Source organism: Mus pahari, chromosome 1 (assembly GCF_900095145.1).
Source record: "Mus pahari chromosome 1, PAHARI_EIJ_v1.1, whole genome shotgun sequence".
NCBI lineage: Eukaryota > Metazoa > Chordata > Mammalia > Rodentia > Muridae > Mus > Mus pahari.
In genome coordinates this window covers 60959296-60981692 of record NC_034590.1, presented here as the reverse complement: position 1 = coordinate 60981692, position 22397 = coordinate 60959296, and the positions used below count along the sequence as shown (strand labels likewise).

The following is a 22397-nucleotide window of genomic DNA, read 5'->3' as shown; positions in this document are numbered from 1 at the left end:
TATATATTTATATTTATATAAAAAGACCAATAATAGCAGTATGTTATGCATCAATAGCAGCAACAGCTTTTCCAGGTTCTGCAGTCATTTGAACAAAATTGTAGAGACATCCAGAACAGTGTATTAAAAAAAAAAAAGTAAAAAACAAAACCCCAGAAAACAGTACAGTTCTGTTACTCTTGTAGTACCTGGCACCATTTTTTGTTTTTGTTTTTGCTTTTGTTTTTTTTATAAAGTTAACTTCTCAATAATCATCTGGAAAGAAAACATTCTAAGCAACATCATTAAAAACAGCTCTGATAAAGTGCGGTCACTACTATGTATCATAAAGTAGGTACAAGCTATATATACAGCTCCTTAAGTTCTGGTGATCCCAACCATAAATTATTTTTGTTTCTATTTCATAGCTATAACTTTGCTATGCTATGACTCATAAATATCTGATATACAACCCCTGTGAAAGGGTCATTCAACCCCCAAAGGGCTCATGACTCTTAGGTTGAGAACGGCTGGTTTAGACTGACACCTCCTGAGAAAGCAGAGCTGCTTTTCTTGGAAGCTTGCACTTCACTACCTTCTGTGGGAAGTTGCTTCCCCACTCTTTTCCTCCGTTCTTCAGTGGCAGATACCTAGCTGCCAGCTTAGTTAGACATGTGCTGGGAAAAGAATCTGAAAGACACAAGTCATAAGACCTTCTACTCAGTGACTGCAGGTTGACAGAACTGAGGATGTCTGGACCTTACAGGTCACAGTAGTCTGGTGTGTTTTTGTTTGTTTGTTTTCGAAACTACTCAAAATTGTGACTTTCCAGGAACTTTTAACTACCCTGGCACTCATCTTTCTTTGCTCACTCTCAATCTGGTCAGGGTTCAGTAGAGATAGTAGGTTGTGCTTTTCCCTTTTTGAATGGAAACCTTTGGGCCCCCTGCCAAACATAAGGGCAGAAACAAAGGATGAGCTACAGAGGGGACCTGGGATGGGGAGGTCCCACTTAGCCTGAAAGGGCACTGGGAATTCATGATGGAGCACAGGAGCTTGGCTCCAGAAGAACAAGGGTGCACATTGTGCTTGAAAGGTAGCAGTAGAAATGCATCTATGGAGTGGCTGGCTTCAGGAATGGGAAATCCAGAGCTGTCTATAACTATTCATTAATTGTGAATAGCAACTTCCATTGTGCTGTGAACCATCTCTCTCTCTCTCTCTCTCTCTCTCTCTCTCTCTCTCTCTCTCTCTCTCTCTCTCTNTCTCTGTGTGTGTGTGTGTGTGTGAAAGAGTGAGAGAGACAGAGACAGAGAAAAAGATATGCCTTTCATGGAGCACAGATGTACTGTAAAGGTCTATACAACTATGCTTTCCTTTTTACTTGAACCCACGCAGCTTAAGAATCCACAGGTTTAGAATTGTGAAACTAGGCTTGGGCATGGCGGTGCACTCCTTTTCAGGAAGCAGAGGCGGGTGGATTTCTATGAGCTCGAGGCCAGTCTGGTCTACAGAGTGAGTTCTAGAACAGCCAGGGCTACGCAGAGAAACCCCGCCTCTACCATTCCCCACCTCCCACCCTGCCTCCAAAGGCCTTAGAATTTGTGGAACTAAAAGGAAAAGACGTGACTTTGTTTCCTGGCTTGCCTAGAGGTGGAAGCTGCTGGTACCATCAGACATTGTTTAAATCAGATGGATCTGGGCTTCCAGGTGCGATCGTAAACTAGAGAATTCTCTGTAAGTAACAGAGATAAGAAATATAAACAAAACCCATTGAGGAGAACTTGGCACATCAAGATGTGGTACTCAGATATGATGCCTCAGGTCCTACCACGTAAGAGGGAGAGAAGGAAAGCTAGAGTGGCGAGTGCTTGGAAGGCCAATTTGTCTCTACTTTGAAAACTACACTCAGCTTTCACAGATTTTTTTTTTTTTTTTGAGACAGGGTTTCATGTAACCCATGCTGGCCTAGAACTTATTATATAGCCAGGAATAACCTTGACCTTCCGATCATCCTGACTCCTAAACGTTGGTATTACGGTTGTGTGGGGTTGAACCCAGGGCCACGGAGCACGGTCGGCAAAGCGCTCTACTAACCTAGCTTTTTCCCAGACACGGTAGTTCACAGACTTAACCGGATATTCCCGTGCCTTAGTGGGTCTTCCTCAGTGGCCAACCTTAAGGATGGCATCTGAGCCTTATTCATACTTCCCGCTCAGAAGCTATGGGACAGGTCAGTTTGTAAGGGAAAGGTGAGAGAGGAAGCCTTGTGTTGGCAGGATGTTTGGGCAGGGATGTGGACATGGAAGGCAGGAGTCACAGTTTCTCATGGTTCTTTCTTAAAATACAGCATGTTTGGCTTCAGGGCTCCTGACTCACCCTCAGACCAGGCAATCTGTCTCCAGACTAACACATTCCCAGGAGTACCTGGGGAGACCAGCTCGCTTTCCTCCTACACTATCTACAGAAACATCTGTTCCAGCTTGCTAGAAAGTCAAAACAATGACCTGTCAAGCCATCATCTCTTCTGCTGAGGGTCACATTCCTGTTGGCTGATGCGCACCCTTCCCTAAGGGCTCACCAAGGACTGCCTGTGTGTTTGTGGAGCTGTGAATTGATTTTGATGACGATTTGAAGAGCCTCTTACATCCTAGTTTATTTAACCTTCTCCCATGAATAGCAAGACTTCTCTTTGAGGAAATCATAGAATGGCTACTGACTCATAAGCCAGCAATGGGCCCTGGAAACAGGAAGCAAAAAAAAAAAAAAAAAGGCTCTCTAAAGCAGTTTCACTCCCTTTGGTCAGGTCACAAAGTGTTATAGAAAACATCCTGCATGCGGAATGGACAGACTGAGTTCACCTCACAGTCCTGCAAGGTACTCTGAACTGGGACAGTGACCTTGTCGTCTCAAGACCTGCCAGCTGCATGGCATTCTTTTTTTTTTTTTTTTTTTTTAGCATGACCTCAGCCAGTTCTGAGGCTGGGGCAGGTTTAATTTTTTCCCAATCTGAGTTTATACCATTTTAATTACATGCAAGTATTAAGGGCAGGCATTGCAACGAGGAACAAACAAGACAATAAACACAAATAGTCAAGGAACAAGGAAGACAATAAACAAAGTTCCATGATCACTCCCGTGATCACTGTATCCAAGGGCCCATCAGGATGATCAAAACATCTGAGCCTACTTCCCTGTCCCAGACCAAAGTCATATTGAGGCCTGAAGCCTACTTCTTTTGTTCCACCCTAAGATTAAGATTCCTGCTTGAACTTACTTCTTTGTCATGCCCTTAATGTCAGATTCCTGCCTGAAGCCCATTTCCTTGTCCTTGACCAATATCAGATTCCTGCCAAGTGGTCCCCAAAGGCTCTCCACATCTTCTCCTTTTTTTATTTTATAAACAAGATTGTGCCTTCTTTACCCATTGTGGAATCAGAATTATCGAAAGCAATGCCATTCTGTCTTAGGTTGGTAAGATTCTGTGCAGAACTTACCCATCACTGGGTGCCAGCCTGTTAAATTAATAACTCTGTTTGGGGGTTCATTTTTAGTTTCAAGTCAGCTGCATGGCATTCTTAAGAGGTCAAACTAGAGTAATGGAGTATGGAGACACATTCAAGAGCGTGTGCAGCTTTAGCCCATTCATACGATCGCTACCAAAACACCAAACAACATATCCTAGAGTTCCTTCCGTGACAGAGAACTCCAGAATATCCAGAATTCAGGGTATTGTGGCACTCACTTTATGCCTACAAGGGCCTTTGTTGGCATTACACCCATTGGTCCTTTTTGGTCATGCAGAGGTAAGTCCAGTTCTCTTCTGGAAGAATAGTTTTCAGGTGTCCAGAAGCAGTTCTGCTCCTTGATACACAGAGAGTAGCCTCTGAGCCTGCTCACAACCAAAGCAAGCATTTCCTTTCCCTGAACTGTCACGACTATTGTTCTTTAAAGGTACTTTAAATAATTTATGGCCCTTAGCATCTTTTGTCTGGCCTTGAAGGTGGCATTTAAGATAGTCTGGAAAGGAAGAGTGAAGTGGCAGTCACCTCCTCTGTTCCAGATGCCATGCTTCTAATAAATGCACCAATTTGTGAATTAGCTTCTTTGGTGGCCACAGCCCAGTGACAGATTTCCTCTATAATCTTGACTGTAAACATAGAGCTTTCAGAGGATCACTTCCTTTCAACCAGTTTACTCTGCCTGGTAGCCAATGCAAAGATTCTCAAATCTTTCCAGGACTTAAGGTCTACTGACCCTTTACTTTCCCTCATCCCTTCCCCATGTCCTGCTTCTCCATGTCCTTATTTTTCTTCTTCAGCCTAGACCTTTGGGATACCATTTTGATCATTCCCCTGAATACACTCTCAATTCCCTTCTTGTCTAGGAAAATCCCAAGCCTGATGCATCTGTTTCATCATTTCTCTTCACCAACCCCATTCTGCCTTCCCTCTCTTCCCATGATATCCTCTGTTTTTCAAAGTCTAAGCTTCTCCAGGTATGCATTTGATCCCTGATTCTCTAGCTTACTCGAACTTCTGCTTCCACCCTGTGTCCTATTATGAATTTTCTCTTTTCTGTAACATCTGTCCCATCCCATTGAACCACAATATAGTTTTATCTCTTTTCAAGGGAGAGGGAAATACGTTTTGTGTCCATTGTTCACTGAATTGTAGAAGCTTTGGCTTGTCCAGCGTGTGGAAAGCATTACTGGAACTCCCTGCTATAGCAGGCCAATAGATCTGGGTGGCCATGATGGCTGTGGAGGAGTGGAGGGCAGAGCTGCCAGCATTATGCTTTCTAGTGAAGAGATGAGTTCTCATAAATCTAGAAGGCTTGGATATGGGGTATCAGCTCTTCACTGGCCTACTAACATCCCCCTAACCTGACCTAAGAGGGGTGCCAGTGTGTGTGGAGACAAATATGGTGACCTTTCCAAAACTATTTCACTGGGAGGGTAACATCTTTTCATCAGAAAAGCAGTGTCTGGATTCATGAAAACTACTCTGAGCAGCTCAAACCAAGAGGATTTCCTTCCTGGAACAACAGAAACGTAGCTACCTCCACATCACAGTGCCTTCTTGAGGGTTATCCTGTAGTAGGGCCCACATGGCTTCCAGATTTTCAGATGTATGAGTCAAGTTGAAATTTTTAGACTACCCCCAAAGCATTCATTTACAGCTTCTTTTGTAATTCTTCCAAAGCCAGAGTTGACTTGGCCTTAGCTGCTCTTTCCAAAATAGACAGCATGGTCCACTTACTTATCTGTCACAGCCTGCATGAATTCATCTAGCAGGTCATCATACTCCTTCCCACGGACACGTTGGTGTTTCAGGCCGATGTACAGAGGATCTTTGAGAAGCTCCTGGAATAGAGAGCATCCACTTACTAAACCCACTCCATACTTCCTGCTTTATTATCTCTTTCTATAAAGCAAGAGTCCAGGTTTAGTGGGAAGGGCTGGAGGTAGGAGGAGAGAAGAGCATAGGACTCTGCCTCTGTTTCTCTACCTCTACCTAGGGGTAATCCCTGGAAGGGTCTGGAGGCCAAGTCCATGTCTGAGGGTGGATTCCTGTGAAATCCCATTTTTAGGAATGAACAATGCTTTGAGGTAGCTGAGCCTCCATCGAACACTCTTTAAAGTCCTGGCTATAGACTTTGGGTTTCTTAATAGTGTCATTATGAACACTTTTTCTTGGATTATTCTTTAATCTGAGAGATGACCTGTACATTATAGGATATGTAGCAGCATCGCCAACCTGTACCCAGAAAGATCCAGCAACACCTCCACTTATGGCCATAAAAATGTCCCCAGACATTGCTACAGGTATTCTTGAAGGTAGAAATGCTCCTGGTTGAGAACCTCTGAAGCTGACTGTAGGTAGCATTTGCCTTGGTGAATGAGGCCTCATCCAAAGATCTTGCCCCCAGTATGAATTATAAAACATTCATTCATCTTAATTTAAGTAAAATCTTACCTGCCATATACCTCACACACTGCTAGGTGTTGGGGATATGGATGCAGAATGATATAACTAGAAATTTCATTGAAAAATGATGCTCACCTTAGCCCTTAGCCGTTAGTCACAGCAGCCACATGCACATTGGGTCTTTTCTCACGTTTGCATTGGTCTGACTAGCTGTTCCCACTGAACATCCTATTTCATCTCTATCCCTATGGGTCAGCAAATTAATTCATCCATAATAAATACATTTATTTATTAATTCATTTATTTTAATATCCACAGAAGCTTCATCATATAAGAGCAAAAAAAAAAAAAATCCCAACAAAAACCCCAAAACAAAACAAAACAAAAACTCTTGAAAAACTAATGTCTGTTAATTGGCAAATCTAGACATATCTCAAGGCATATGATGTGAAAGTCAACCCCGATTGACTACATTCCACCTGATTTCATCCATATAGTGTCTTTGAAATGACAAAACTATAGAGATGAAGACCAATCATCAGAAGTTGGGGAGAGGAAGAGGGAATGTGGGTATGGTTATAAAGGGTAACATGAGATAGCCCTATGTAAAACTTTCCCATAGATTAACTGCCTTAATGGTACAGGAGTCTATACAAAGTATAGAACTGAACTGCTACAACGGAAGAAAACTGGGTAGTTGGTATAGGGGCATGTGGTGATTTGAATGAGGAATCCCATATAGGCTCACAGGTTTGAACACTTGGTCCCCAGTTGGTGGATCGTTGTGGTTGGGATTTGAGGGTCTATATCTGTGTTTGCTAGCATTTTGTCTAGGTGCTGCCTCCCAGTTACCTGGCAACAGTCAGGTATGCCTGACTCACTTACAATCACTTATTTTTTTTTCACTTTTTAAAAAAATTATTATTTTCTTTATTTACATTTCAAATGCTATCCAGAAAGTTTCCTATACCCCTCCCCCCAACCTCTGCTCCCCTACCCACCCACTCCCACTACTTGGCCCAGGCCTTGCCTTGTGCTGGGTCATATAAAGTTTGCAAGACCAAGGGGCCTCTATTCCCAGTGATGGCCGATTAGGCCATCTTCTGCTACATATGCAGCTAGAGACACAAACTCAGGGGGTACTGGTTAAAGGGGCTGTTCGCCCACCCCCTCTCTCTTGCTCTCTTGCTCCTGCTCTGTCCCCTTTCTCCCACTCCCCTTCTCTCCATTCACCTTCCCCTCTCTGTCCATGTGCTCATGACTGGCCTCTATTCCTCTCTCTCTCTCTCTCTCTCTCTCTCTCTCCCCTTTCTCTGTCTCCACTACCCTCTCAGCTCCCCTCCCCATGCCCTGAATAAACTCTATTCTATACTATACTGTCATGTGGCTGCCCCCTCAGGGGGGAAGGGATGCCTCAGCATGGGTCCTCAGAGGCACCCTCTTGACCCACTCCTGACTACACATCTACCAAACATATTCCTTCTCTCCTTATTTTTATAAAACACAACAGTGTTCCTCATCCAGTTTCTCTTTCTATGCTTCCTGTGTGCAGTTAAATGTGTTCAGCCAGCTTCCTGCCCTGCCCCCACGCCATGTCCTGCTGTCCTTACCATTTTGAACTCTAGCCTTCTGGAACAAAGTTGCTTTTGGTTATGGTATTTTTATCACAGCCACAAAAAGTAATTAAAACTGCATGAGAATCTACAATATTTTAAAATGAATTAAAAAATAAACAAGAGAGTGTATGTGCAACTCATGGAATAAAAATCACCATGTATTTATTGATCTTTGGCACTCCTGACTGGAGCGTGGAATGTGATAATGATTAGTGAGAATGATTGATACTTCAAAGGTGCTCACAGTCTACCGAGGGTGTGGATGAGTGAACTGTCACAGAGACAGATGGCACTGCCTTGAGAAATAGTGTAGTACAGGAACACAGTGTGGAGAAGCAACTTGAAAGGTGAGTTGAGACTGTATTGTGGGGAAAATGGTCAGGCCTGAAAAGATGGTTAGGTTCTAACAGGTCAGCTGGATTTCGAGGCAGAGTGAGCACAAAGAAAGGTTGGAGGCTGGAGGCTGAGCGAGGGAAAGGTGGCTGGAATGTTTGGGGAACAGAAAGCAACCATCTGCTATAGCCTCTTGGAATTTCACATTATTGTATCTAATACAACCAAGCAAGGGCTCACTGACAAATCCATGGTGTCATCCCCGTCTGAGCTGCTGTTGCATAATATGAAGATAAAGGTGACATGAGTCAGGCTTTACCTCGGTCATGACAGGTTGCTGTGACTTTAGGAAAGCTTTTTATGACCTTCCAGAGTCTTCCTCTCTTCTGTCCAATGGGGAGAGAGTGCAGCCACACTCTGGTTATAGTATTTGTGTGAGAGAATATGAGAATGACAACATCTGATATAAATGGCGACAAGCATTCTAGCTCTTAAAACCTTTGGTGTGTCCCATGCGGAGGCAGGTTTCACCACAGCCACAGGAGGTCTCTGAACTCTCTAAGCAGATTCTGCTGCAGGAGCGCAGTCAAAGGACCATCACCAATCCATGTTCTCTCCAGATAGCTTAACAATGAGATGAGGGGTGAGAAGAATCTCATCTCTGCAGGGCAGAGAATCCCTCCTAAATGGGGCCATGTGATAATCGTCTTTGCTTGGAGACTTGTAGTTAGCCTTCTAACTAGACTCTTGTAGGCTGTACTGCAGGCAGAATCCTTTTATTATTATTATTATTATTTTCTTTATTTACATTTCAAATGCTATCCAGAAAGTTTCCTATACCCTCCCCCCACCTCTGCTCCCCTACCCACCCATTCCCACTACTTGGCCCAGGCCTTGCCTTGTGCTGGGTCATACAAAGTTTGCAAGACCAAGGGGCCTCTCTTCCCAATGATGGCCAATTAGGCCATCTTCTGCTACATATGCAGCTAGAGACACGAGCTCAGGGGGTACTGGTTAGTTCATATTGTTCCACCTACAGGGTTGCAGCCCCCTTTAGCTCCTTGGGTACTTTCTCTAGCTCCTCCACTGGGGGCCCTGTGTTCCATCCAATAGCTGACTGTGAGCATACATTTCTGTGTTTGCCAGGCACTGGCATAGCCTCACAAGAGTCCGCAATATCAGGGTCCCTTCAGCAGAATCTTGCTGGCATGAGCATTAGTATCTGGGTTTAGTGGCTGATGATGGGATGGACTCCCGCACGGGACCAGTCCCCAGGTCTGCAGGCAGAATCCTTAACTCTCCATCTTTCCTTCCCTCTTTCTAGGGACATCTTGTCAGCATCGCATAGTCTGAAGGTCTTGACCTCCCCACTGCTCCTGCTCTCTCCTTTCCCTTTGTAAAGCTCTCACCCACGTATTTCCAGGAGGTCCTGAGAAATGGGTTTCATTATTTATTATCCCCTATGTAATGAATGGAGCAGCAAGACACAGAGAGGTTAAGCCACCTTCCCCAAGACCTTCAGTCAGTAAGAGGAACAATTAGTATTTCACCTCAGAGTCTGGAACTTTGAGCCATGTAGCTTTGGTGGTTCTTTTGCTCATCTGTAAGAACTGACATACTACAGACTCAGACCCATATTGCAGCCCCGATGGCAGATGCAGTGTAATAAGGCCCTGCCTCCATGCTCTTCCTCATGATGGACAAGTTCCCTTTCAAAACAAAAGCAATCCTCCGTTACATCACCTCTTTTTGTTATCCACAGAGGAACAAGGAAAGTCATGAATAGTGACTCTAAGAACCTTTTGAGGGAGTCTTTATATTTTATTTTTTATAATAAAATGTTCCATGCTTCAAATACTTTAAAACTAACTACAGAAATGGGGAAAACTTACACACAGAGATGATACTAAAAGACAGACATGTCTTATGCTTGCATAGAGCTTGTAAGAAGAAATGTCCTCACTGGATCATTCCAGGGCTTGACTGTCTCATTCCTGTTTGCAGATCAGGATGTTGGAGTTCAGTGGTTTAAATAAACTGCCTAAACTCACAGAGCCAAGAGGAAGTGGCTGAGCCTGAGCCTCCCTCAGGCTGATTCTCATGGTAGGGTCCTTTCCTCCCCATCACCTGATCGTGTGGGGACCAAGGAACTAAGCGTCATCTTCTTGTCCTCACCTTCTGTCTGCTTCTTGCCAGGGAAGTTTAGTAATAGCTGCCAAGGCGCATCAGGTCTCAGTTATTGGGCTTCGGAATTGGATGAATCTGAATTTGAATTCACACCCTGTCACTTAAGCCAGAGGATTTGAGCAAGAAATATATTTTTTTCTCTGTTTTGTTGTTTTCTCTCTGTTGAAAAGGGGTGATAATGATTCCTGTCACATAATGTGATTTTTTTTTTATTTTTGAGGAAAGGTCTGTTCTTTCTTCATTTACATCTCCCCAGAGATCAATTACACAGTGTCAGCACACAGCAAGTCTGTGAAATGTGTTAGTTGATACCAGTTGCCAGCGCATCACTACTGGCCTAAGATGCCAGAGTTAAAATTTAGGTATTGGAAATCACTCACTTCCGCTTCCTCCCAATGGATTTCTGAGGGTTATATAGGTGACACGAGCTGCCTCAGGTCACAAAACCCACTGGTCACAATGGAAGGGAGGAAGTCATTATTTTAGAACAGGATAGGGCCTAAGTATACTCATTCTCAAGCTCTAGTGTGTGCAAGGTATCCTGGTACATAAGTAGTATTTGATAGCTAAATCTTTTCTCTCTGTTAGATGGTTACTAAGTCCCTACTGGAACTGAATAAGTCAGTGATTAGAATCGTAGGTGAAGGAATTTACCCAAAGAAGGCAAACTGTTACTTCTTCCTGTGTGGTGGGTGTTCGAGGGTTGGATACACTCCGGGGTTGTTTGCCTAGCTCTCCTTCCTAAGGTTTTCCTTAGAGACAAAATGTCATGGAAAACAAATAGGTTTTCCTCCTCTCTGGACATATCACAGAGGGTTGTACTTAAATTGGAAGATAAATCTCCTGGTTGAAAAACTATTTACCTTGACTAGCAACAGGCACTTGAAGAGGTCATGCAAAGCACCTGTGTGTCCAGGAGGTCATGGCATGGGTCCACTCCACAGCATAGTACCCTCCCCTCCACTGTCCTTATGCCTATTTCTCATTTCTTGGAAAGTTAAATTAAGTTAGGAGAAAGCTGCAAAGGCTTTCAAGAGGGGCATCAACCTCAGACATTCATGCAGAGTAAGCTCTTTGGTAGTAACGCGGGATGAAGCTGAGTATTCTAGACGCAGAGACGATAAGTGTGGAGAATGGGAGAAATTACAAATCTGAGAACACAGCAACTGACTTGTTCATTCCCACCAAGTCTTCAAAGTCAAGGTTTCTGGCTCCGCTGTCAATTTTCACCTGAGTCTATCTGCAGAGGCAGGCGTTCTCAGCCACACAGTAGGTTCCCGAGGGCCACATAGCATCTCCCTCAGAGATGAATATAGGCTCAGGATTTTAGGGAGAAGACTCTCGGGGCTCAGGATGGCAACCAGAGAGCCAAGCCTGTTGGGGTGCTCCAGAGAACCTCACAGTAGAGTGCCATGTGAGGAGGGTTTGGGAACTAATCCTTTGGAAGCCATTTATGTTCTGGGCCGCTTTTCCTATGAAGAGTGGAGGAGTTAAATGAGATACTGTTTCTGGTCCCCTCTGCTTGGACAATATAACCATCTGTGCTTGGTCTCATCCACACACAGTCATGAGTACAAGGCTTCTCTCTCCTGAGGAGAACCTGGGGTGTCTGCCCCCACCCCCACCATGGAATTACTGTTCCATGTGTTTATTTTTCCAAACGTCCTTGGTGTTGGCAGGTAAAAATGACTCAGGCTCAGAGATGTAGACAGCACATGTTTTCCTTCAGCAGGAAGCACAGAGGGAGGTTCCGACACTGATTGAATTGCTGCTGCTTGGTAGTTTTTTTTTTTTTTTTCTTTCATAGAGCCATCCACATCAGTAGTTGGGTTGTTTGGACATTAGAACACGTCACAGCAGTGTTCTTCCTGTACTGTGTTAGACAGTGGAAGTGATAAGGCCAAGCTTTCCTCTCCAACAGCTGAGAATTGATCTCAGCCAAAATAAATAAATAAATAAATAAATAAATATATCACACTTATTTTGTTTTTGAGAATTTTATACACCACTATCGTATTTACATCATTTCAACCCCATGACCTCCCATCTCCAAACCCGGCTCCCTCTAGCTCTTCACTTTATGAGCTCAACTTCATATATATATATATATATATATTACACATAGACATGTATGTATGTATGTATGTATGTATGTTTTCTCCAGAGTTCATTTAGTGTTGTGCTTATATGTTCTTGTAATTAAGGCTGACAATTTAGAATTGGATAACCTACCAGAGGGCTTGTCCCATGAGAAGAGTGATTCTCATTCCTGGCAGCCTTTAATTGCCCGTACCTCTTCATCTATAGGTGGGGCCTTGGGAAATTTCCCCAACTCACATTGGCATCTTAACCGATGTTGTCATTTTTCACATCTTACAAACAGATGCACTTTTAACCAAGAGCTGCACTATGGGAAATGACATAGCTAACTCATTTGAAGGGGGATAAATCATGTCTCCCTAATGTTGGTTCACTTGGCAGCATTGGATTCTCATGCTTGGAGCAGAACACTCAGGGGAGAAGCAGACACTTTGAGTGGATGTAATACACGACTCATTAAAATGATCCATTATGTGACAATGTTGGAACACGGACAACCAGACTATTCCACCCAAGTCAGGCTCATTGAGCTCTAGCTGAATGCCTGACACCTACTAAACACTCAATAAACTTTGATTAAATAAGTAAAGAGAAAGTGTTCACAAATAACCTTAATTGAAAAAAGAAAGAGAACCAAATTACAGGTGCATGATGATTATAACTAAGTAGTGTATACATCTATAGGCGCATGCGTCATAGATAAATACTGAAAAGGGTCCACAAATGTAGCACTGTGGGAGAAATGCCATTTACCTTAAGAATTTGAATAACATTCTAAAGTTACTTTAGTAATAAAAGTCAAGAGATGCCGTTGACTTAGGAAACAACAGAATGCGGGCCTGGGTGTGCTACAACAGAAGGTCTCATCTCTGATTAGAGTCCATTTGAGCCAATGAAAACCCCGAGCCTCAGGTTCCTGAAGGGAAAAAGAAGGCATCGAGAGGACCTTCACTCTCTGCTATGGACCAGGTGTAAGGTCCTGGTCCACGCTTGGCACTTGGTTTTGGAAATCCTTCTTGGTGGATTTGTTACAAAATGAGGTCATCCTAGAGCTTTATTTGCATTGGTGGGTGCTGGGCCTTCAACAGCAAAGGGCCTCCACGCATCTACTAGAGGCGGCCAGTGCCCTTGAGATATAATAGCTCAAGTTAAACTTAGGCTGCCCCTGCTCCATCTTGGGGCCAGCTTCTAAGGCACTGGCAGGGTGAAGGTCTATTTGTAACACAGCAGGGGAAGCTGGCAGCTTGCCTGAAATAAGGTTTGCTGTACTTATCTCCAGAGGCAATGGTGCCCTCCTTGAGATCGAGGACAGCTTTAATGTTGTTTGCTATAAACTCAAACATCTGGCCAGGGGGAAGGGAACTTGGCTTTGAGCAAAATTTGATGTCTGGTCTTGTCTTGCTGTAGGACTTGTGCCACCATGCAGGTCATGTCTCATAGGCCAGTCAGGAGGCAGAGCAAGAAGAGATTTTAGAAATGGCAGCATTATTATGTAGAGGACCAGGTCTAGAGTGACTCATCTGGCTTATGGTGGTACTGGGGCCAGGGCCCCTGCTTCTGAATTCAGTTTTTCCCCACCTCTCTTGCCTGCCACTGTCTACCCCATGATTTTCTGGCTTTCAAGAAAGGTCTCTTTCAGGCTCCCTCAATTCAGGGAGGAGCATCTATGGGCGGAATCCGAGGAAGCTGCATTCCTTGCTTTCTCACAATGCTCACTCTTGTTTAGAAACCCAGACCATGGTGTCTAAGGAAGAGGAAAGCAGTTTTCTTGAAATAAATCACTGTGGAATGCAAATGGCTGTAACCTTTTTGGCAATGTGAATCAGGAATCCGAACAACAGGGGCTGTGGAGATGGCTCAGTCAGTGAAGAGTTTGATACGAAATCACAAACGCACCAGGATACAGCAACCACAGAAAAAAGAGCTGGGTGTGACAGGGCACACTTGCAATCCTAGCACTGGGGAAGCCCACTGGCAGGTCCCTGGAGCTCACTGCCAGCCCACCCACGGGAATCTCTGAACCTCAGGTTCCAGTGTGAGATTGTCTCAAACAGCAAGGTAGATGGTGTTGGAGTAGGAACAGCTCTAAAGGGTTTCCTCTGGTGTCCTCATACAGCTCCCCCAATCCTTACACACACCCAGCCTGTGAATCTAGACAACTAACTCCAATTAGCACCAAGATTTCTGCCTCTAGGAATTTGTCCAAAGGAAACAGTAGAGATGAGAACACTGACTGATTTGAAAATGGGCACCAGAGCACAGCTGATCTCTAAGAAGTCTGGAAACACCTAAATACACAGCTGTGCAGGCTTTCTTACATGAACTGTGGTAAAACATGCAGCCACTAATGTGGCACAGTGGAGTAATGATAAGGACATGAGAGGAAACTTATATCAAATTTCAAAAAGCAGACTAAGGAATCAAAAGGCAGAGTAACTCCAAATTTTGTTTTTGTAAGGGTTTGGAGGAAAAAAGACTGGAAGGAAAAATATTAAAATGGAAAAGATATATGCATATATATACATATATACATATACACACATATCCATATGGATATATATTAGCATTGATCATATGACTGATCATTTACTTTTAATAATTCTATGATTTTAATTTTTAAAAGATGCACCCACACTGATCTTAAACCCCAAAACAAATGTTGTTTGGAAGGAATTCCTTTGAAGTGTATTTTATAGACCTATGTGAAAATACCATAATGGAACTCATTGCTTGTATAATTTGTATATTACAATATGATTATAATTTTCCAAACATGACAATTGGATGGAGATAAATTTTGTTTCCTTTGTGAAAAGCAGAACAAAATCGTTTCAAAATTTTGAATTAAACAAACAGTTTTGAAACAAAAAGAGAGAGAGAGAGAAGGAATTCTTAAGACACTTCTTTTCTGTCAGCCACGGGGCCAAGAATTACAGACAGAAACAATGTGCCAAGGCAGAGCACACAAACTCTTGAGTGGAGTGGTGAACTTCTTCAGTGAGAAAGCCCTTGAATTCTGCACGATGATCTCCCTGGAGCTTGGTTCAGTTTCCCTCACTTGATCTGCAGGACGCTCACCAGCTTGTTGCAGACATTTCGCTTGTTCTCTCTCTCTCTCTCTCTCTCTCTCTCTCTCTCTCTCTCTCTTAAATTTTGGGTCACACACTAAAGCAACCTGCACTGAGAATGCAGAACACAAACTAGTCAGATCACTGACTGCTCTCTCGGAGAGTAGCCCCAAGGAGGACTGCAAACTGCATGGGGTCCTGGAAGCGATGGAAGAAATACGCCTAGGGCATCTTGGGCACAGAAGAGGAAGATGAAAAAGAAAGGGAATGCAGAAGGAGAAGGGGGTGGGAGAGTTGAGCAACTGGGAGAGTTAAGTCCTCTACTTCACAACTGAGGACCAAGAGGATGCTGGGAAAGCAACAGCCCATGTGGATATAATTATTCCACCCTTGTGCCATTCTCCAACCTCATCTGGCCCAAGAGCTCCTGGCTCAGGCAGCCCGTTACCTCATTGTTGGTGCCGACATCTAGCAGGACAGGAAGGCACTGCTGTGGATTCACCCCTCCGCATGCTGTGTACAGGGCCAGCTTGCCCACAGGGATGCCCATGCCGTAGCAGCCCAGGTCTCCCAAGCCCAGTATGCGCTCTCCATCAGTCACCACCACAGCCTGGAAAAACACAGCAGGGCACCCTCAGTCAGGAGCACCACCTCCATGACCAAGTGCTCATTTCAAAGTCTCAGCAGTCAGGCCTGACAGTTGGCTACCCGCTGACTTTGTTGGGACTAAAGCAGCTTGTCTGGGACAAGGCCAGAGGATTCATCAACTGCAGGTGGCTGGTCCTTTCTGGCAAGGGGTCAAGAATTCTCACAGAGGCCAAATGACAGAAAGACAGCGTTCCATGCATTCTGAAGATTGGGTTGGGGGGCTGCAGAAACAGCTGGAGAGAAATCACATCTGGTCTCTCTCTCTCTCTCTCTCTCTCTCTCTCTCTCTCTCTCTCTCTCTCTCTCTCCCTGACCCATCTCTCCCCTCCTCCTTCCCTCTCTCCCCTCCTCCTTCCCCCCTTCTCCCTCCCTCTCTCCCCTCCTCCCTCCTTCTCTGAGAAACTGAACAATCTCAGACTGAATCTTAGGACATGAGACATGAAGGGGGAGATCTAAGAAAAGAAGAAAAGGAAAGACAAGAAAGTCATGTTGCCACTACAGCCACAGGATTTTGAGGCCAATTAGCAAAGAACAGAGCTTGCAATGTTTCCTAGAATCACGATTTCTTATGAAGTCAGGTAGATTCTTTGGTTGTATGGAGATTCCTTTTTGTCAAAGAATCACCGAGGGCTAATTATGTACTAGACACAGTTCTGGTACGGATTTTGCCTTTATCAGTAGACAGATGTTGATGGAGCTCACCGTGATGACATATATGACTATATGATCATGATGGATGTTCATTCTTCAGTTAAATATTTATGAAGCACCTGTTTGCTAGTAAGACATATCCTGGGGGAAGGAGCTTTTGTTTGCTTACCTATAAAATTAAATATGTGTAGACCCAAATGAGAGAGGGAGCATACTTGTTAACAGTTAGAGCTTTCAGACAGAAGCCTGAGAGCAACAGGACAGTGCAGGGCAGTAGAGAAGGAGATATTCCTGTAAGGCGACTCACTCTTGTAGGTTTTGTAGATGAAGGGACACACCCACCAGGCACTGGACAGGAAGCAGCTGTGGGGTTATAGGTAGAATGAAACACCTTTCACAGGAAGGAGAGCTAAGGCACGTGTAAAATGTGTGTGAGAAGCAAGGAGGTATCAATCCTTGAATGGGAGAACAGGGAGTGAGGGAGAAATCAGTGAAGGGTCAGAAGTATCAGGCCAGGGGTAATCCCTAGCTGTCACAGTGAAGTTGTTTCTCTGTGACTGCAATAATCTCACTATCATGGGCTCCCATTGTCTCTGTAAGAGTAAAGCCTATAGGCACCTCATTCATCTATTGAAATCTGGCTTGTGACCAGGATTGAAGACTAGCTCTGAGCTGTAGATGTCTTGCATGAGCCTGTAGTACCAATGGGCTGTAAAGGCTTAGTTTGTCTATGCAGAGAAAATGCCGGGATAAAGAGATTGAAGACCTGTCCTTGCCCTGGAAGAGCTTGTGAGTCAATACACAAAGATGTCTTCCCACTTCTTTACTTCTCCAGGAGTGAAACACACATGGGCTTACTCCTGCCATCCTGTAGAAAAAGGTGCAAAGATTCTAAAAACACTTCTCCGTGTCAGGAAGTGAACTTTGAAGAGTGCAGCAAACCCACTGAAACCATGCTATTTCCTTTTCAGATTGCTCAACAACTTTTGTGGTGAGTGATCACCACCCACGTCCAATACTCTCTCCTCTCACAGTCCAGCCACATGAATGGCTAAAGCTGATAATTCCACACAAAAGTGATCAAGTGGAAACTCAAAACCTTCCTGGTCTATATACACTTGTCCTGTGTCAGCTGAATTTTAGTTATTGGGTTAATGTTTCCATGTTAGTTATCTGAGAAGCCCAGAAGACTTGTCAAGGTCATCTTGGCAAATGTGGAACCCCTCCTAGTCAAGCTTTGGGTTTCTTGTTTAGAGGTGTCTCTGGCACTCTGTCTCACTGGAATAAAGAACCTGTGCTCTTGGCAAGTCTCTCCCTGCCTCAGCACCCAGTCTCTGTACCTGCCTCTTCCCTCCTCTGGGCAGCATTTCAGCTGAAGCAGTGCCCTCATGCTTCCTCTGGAGCCCCAAACTCTACAACTTTCTACCATCTCTCCAGATCACAGCTTACTGATTCAGGTTCCCATTCTGTGTCCTTTGTTTGTTTGCTTGTTTTGTTTTGCCTTTTGTTTTGTCTGTTTAGAGGGAAGCTGTTGTATACCTCTTTGCTCTGAATTAAAACATTCCTTCCTGTGGAGAAGAAGGATAGGCTAATAAGACTCATGCAATAAGCACAACACACAGGGCTCAGGGATTCTAAACTTACAGGAAGTTCCTGAAAGTTACAGGAGTCACAAGATCCTTTTCCAAGATTTCGTAAGCAGTGACAATCGCAGGGGGGAAGAGACTCTGTGAATGGCCAAGCTTCCTGCAAGGTGAGCAGGGAGTTGCAGGGGTGCAGTTTTCATGAGTTATCACCATACTGGGCTGGGCTTTTCATGCTGTTGCTGCCTAAGAGTTGCCTATGCTCCTGTAAGTAGCCCCTCAACCATACTACCTGATAAACTCACTGGTTCACCAAGGTATACTTAGGTGGGGCCATTTCTTCGATCTGTTGTCCATGCTCTATCTGGGGTGAATGTTCATGTCTCCCGGGAGGCCATCAGTGCTGTCTCCCAGACTGGGAATGCTCCAGGGAATTAATTCCACTGCATGTTCAACTCTTCCAAAGTGAATGCCTCACCATCTATCAGTGATTTTCAGTTCTATTGTGCAAATGGTTGACTGGGTACAGCAGCTTCGCCCCTCTTCTTTCTTTTAGGCCCTCTTACTGACAAGTGTCAAGACCATTGTATCCAAAACTCACTTTTTTACCATGTCCTTTCCAAAATCAAAGACTATGCTAGCAAATTTTATGTCAGCTTGGCGAAAGTTAGAGTCATTTAGGAAGAGGAGACTCTCAATTGAGAAAATGCCTCCATAAAATTTGCCTGTAGGCAAGTCTGGACTGCATGTTCTTGACTGTAATTTGATGTAGGAGAGCTCAGCCCATTGTGGGTAGTACCATCCCTGGGCTGGTTGTCCTAGGTGTTATAAGAAAGCAGGGTGAGCAAGCCTCGAGGGAACAATCCAATGAGCAATGATCCAGCATGCCCTCTGTTTCAGGTCCTGTCTTGAGGGTCCTGCCTTGAGTTTCTATTATGTCGTCTCTTCATAATGGGCTATAAGCCATATAATGAAATAAACTTTCACACGTTGCTTTTGGTCATGGTGTTTTATCACAAAACCAGAAACTCTAAGACAAAGGTCTTCACTGATCTCTAATTGTCCCTATGGACACTCAAGTCTTTATATTATGTAACATATGTTATGAAAGTTATCATTGCTATGTCTCTCTATATAACTTCATCCTTTTGGTAGTAGTCCTTTCACTCTGAGAAATGCATCTTTCTCTCAGCCTTTGTATTCACTCCCCGCCCCTGGAGGATCTGTCTCCTCCTCCTTCAGCTGCACAGGGTTTTTCTCTCCTGTGAACTGTTGGCACTTGTTGCATCTAATGCTCTGTGTCACCTGTCAACATTCTGCAAACACCTAGTAAGAACCTTCTGAGTTCCAGGACTCACAGACTGTTGGGAGCTGCCATTTGTATGTCCAGTACTGCCTTCAAATCCCATCACTTCCTATACAATGGGTTCTTAGATCCCTTTCACCTCTGTCAATTTTTACTTTGCTACCGTCCTGTCTGGGGCTAAGTAAAACTAATGGCCCTTTGGGGGTCCTTTGCATGGAACAAAGAGCTTTGGGCTTTTGTTTCCTGTTAGGGCTGTCCCTGGCAAGGCCAGCAATGGACCGATGCCAAGGCTCTGGAGGCCACCAAGGCCAGAGCCTGGAGCTGGACAGTTTCTCTGTAAAGCTGCGTCCAAATGTTCCAAACATTGAGATGTAAAATGCTCTGCTTATTGTACCAGCATGTATCTTGCAAAAGAAGAATGAGCGTTACTCTGAGTTCCCCATAATTCTGCTGTCTCATGAACATTATTGATTTGTTTTTTTGTTTCCTCATTTGAGTGTAGAAGGAGCTGTGATTAATAGAGTCCCTAGCCTGGGTCGTCAGCCCCCTTAGTCCTTCTGACCCCAGCTTTTGACTCTTTGTCTTCTCATTCCCGGTCATCCCCATCAGAGTCCCTGAACGGAGGGAGAACTGGTCCAATTCACCTGCCCTCTTGTTGCCCCGTATCTCCTAAGCACAAGACCACCGACCTTGTTCGATGTTTCTTTGTGTTTTGTCATCCATGCCCAGCTAGCTATCAGGTTCTGTTGATCTTGCCTACTCCATCTTTCTGCCATCTGGTCTGTGACTCTCACACCATTTCTATTGCCTTTGACCAGCCAGTCTCCATGTCACAAAGCACTCCTGTGATTTTCTGACTGATATTTTCACTCTTGAAGTCTTTCTATCCTATTTTGTTTTTCAGAGCACATCTGGATGCATCCATTTCTTAACTGCCCCCTCCCCCCAATAAAACAAAGACCAGACATCTTCTCAGCTTGACCTTTAAGATTTTCACTTACTATCCACTCTGCCTTTTGGTCTTTTCTGTCTTGTCCATGCTGCATCCCAACTAAGGTATTTCTGGTTTTGTATGAGATTTGCACTTCCTTCAATATGTGGTATTTTATCCAGCAACTCTTTAATTTCCTTGATTGGAATTCTACCCTTTCTGTGTGGTTCAAGGAACAATTGGAAATTCACTTGTCTCCATGAAGCTTCCCTCCTGGACGTCTCACTCTTTTTCTTTGAATCCCCATAGCATTTTTCTTTGCCCAAAGTAGTCATCACTCCTTTCGTTGTACTATAAATATGCATGTTTCCATGTCCTTCATAACAGTTGTAAGCTTTTTTAGGGGCAATGTTAGGTTGAGTTGTTTTCGATTCCCTAGCTTTTGGCTCTGAGGCCAGCAATGTGAAACATACACAATTAGTCAGGCAAATGATAGCTCTAACAGTGCATAAAATGGCTTCTTGGCTGGCCAGGATTCAAAGCTGGTATAGTTAAGTTCAGAGGGAAGATGTTGCCCCTCATTATTCACGATAGCAATGGAATCAATGCTGGGAACCACTTTACTAGTTTAGTGGGTTGCCAAGGGCTTAGGAGAAGTCTGGGCAGCGTCTTTGGGTTTGAAAAGCCAGCAACAATTTCTGGAATGACAGAACTCCAATTTCTTTATTTGGATGTTGGAAAAGTCATGGTTTCCTTCACGTCTTAGACAAATAGGGATGTCTGAAGGATGGTATGCTATGTTCTTTCTTGTCTGTCTTCCTCATACCTATGACCTTTTCTGATTTATTTAGTTTAACAAACCAAAGACTGACTGGAAGATCATGGGTCCTCCATTGCTCTTGGGCTGCCTTAGATTTATAGCTATGATCATGGGCTGTCTGCAGACACTTTCAAACTTTTTTTTTTCCTTCCTTTTTTCTTACCCTTCCCTCTCACCATCCTTCCCCACCCCCATTGCCTTCTCCCCCTACCCCATAACATAAATAACACACATTCTTTAGGTTCAAATCTTGGTTCCGCTCCTCACCTGCAAAGAACCTAGCCTCTCAGATCCTTTGTCTATAAAGAAAGATAAAAAGAAGTCCTGTGGCCATCAAGAAAATGCAGCGAGTCAGTCTGTGCAAACCACTTGCATAATCCTGCTTAAAGTGGGACTGGTAATGTCTGCTCAGTGTTGCTCCTTATGCAAGAATGACCCTTCATTCTTAATTCCCTACTGCATCTCTTAGCTGTTAACCTATCTGGAGAATTTTCTCTACCTGGACCATCTTGCTAGGAAGCCACCCCTCTTCCCAAGTTCAACCTACAGCCTGTGACTGCTCACATCAGGACTACAGAAACCTGACCTCCTCCCCACCAAAAGTCACCCCAGCTCCCAACCTGCCTCCTAGGATTTGCTGAGTCTTTCTCTAGACATTACTACAGGTAACTGTGACTGTGTGTTCTGTTCTGCCACTTCCTATGTATAGATGCTGACCCAAGAGATCTTCTTGGGTCAAACTGACAAGTTAATTTCTGTTTCAGAGATTTTCCAGGAAGCCCTGTCTCAGACACCAACACCAACAGAAGGTGTGTGCCACACTCTGGGCCTGTGCATGATAAGTAGGTACAAGGCCTTAGCAATTTGGGCCCCATTTTAACACCTGTATGGCTGGTGCTCAGTGGTGGGGGCTGCTGCTTGGGCTCCACCACCCAGAGGTCCTCTCAGAAGTGTTGATACTAGACTGGGAGAGATATTTTGGACTCTGGGAAGCTGACAGGGAAAATTCTCAGTTGAGTCTTTCCTCTGTAGTAGGCAATGGCCACTCTGAGAAGGAAACAGTACAGCGATTTTCATTCCTTTGTATGATTTACGCTGGACAGCTCTGGGTGACCTCCTCCTTGAAGAAGAAAGACCACAAAGCTTCAAAGTCCTGGGCTTGAGCCCTGGGGTCCTCTTAGTTATCTTCTCCTGAAGTTCAGTGTTTCTTGGCTTTCTAGCTAAGAAACCACTGAAAAATTATTA

General features: G+C 44.2%; 1 protein-coding gene across 3 annotated transcripts in view; it reads right to left on the bottom strand.

Annotated features, from left to right (window-relative positions):
- The window catches only part of Me3 (malic enzyme 3), a 183774-nt gene that overhangs the window by 40042 nt on the left and 121335 nt on the right, over positions 1-22397 (bottom strand). For 2 of the 3 annotated variants that reach the window (XM_029531076.1, XM_021202908.1), the window contains 2 exons: positions 15662-15823; positions 5241-5344 (listed from right to left, as the gene is read on the bottom strand). In XM_029531076.1, the coding sequence (XP_029386936.1) occupies positions 5241-5344; positions 15662-15823 (266 nt within the window). The remainder of the gene's footprint in view (positions 1-5240; positions 5345-15661; positions 15824-22397) is intronic. The other variant, XM_029531078.1, reaches the window with a different exon arrangement.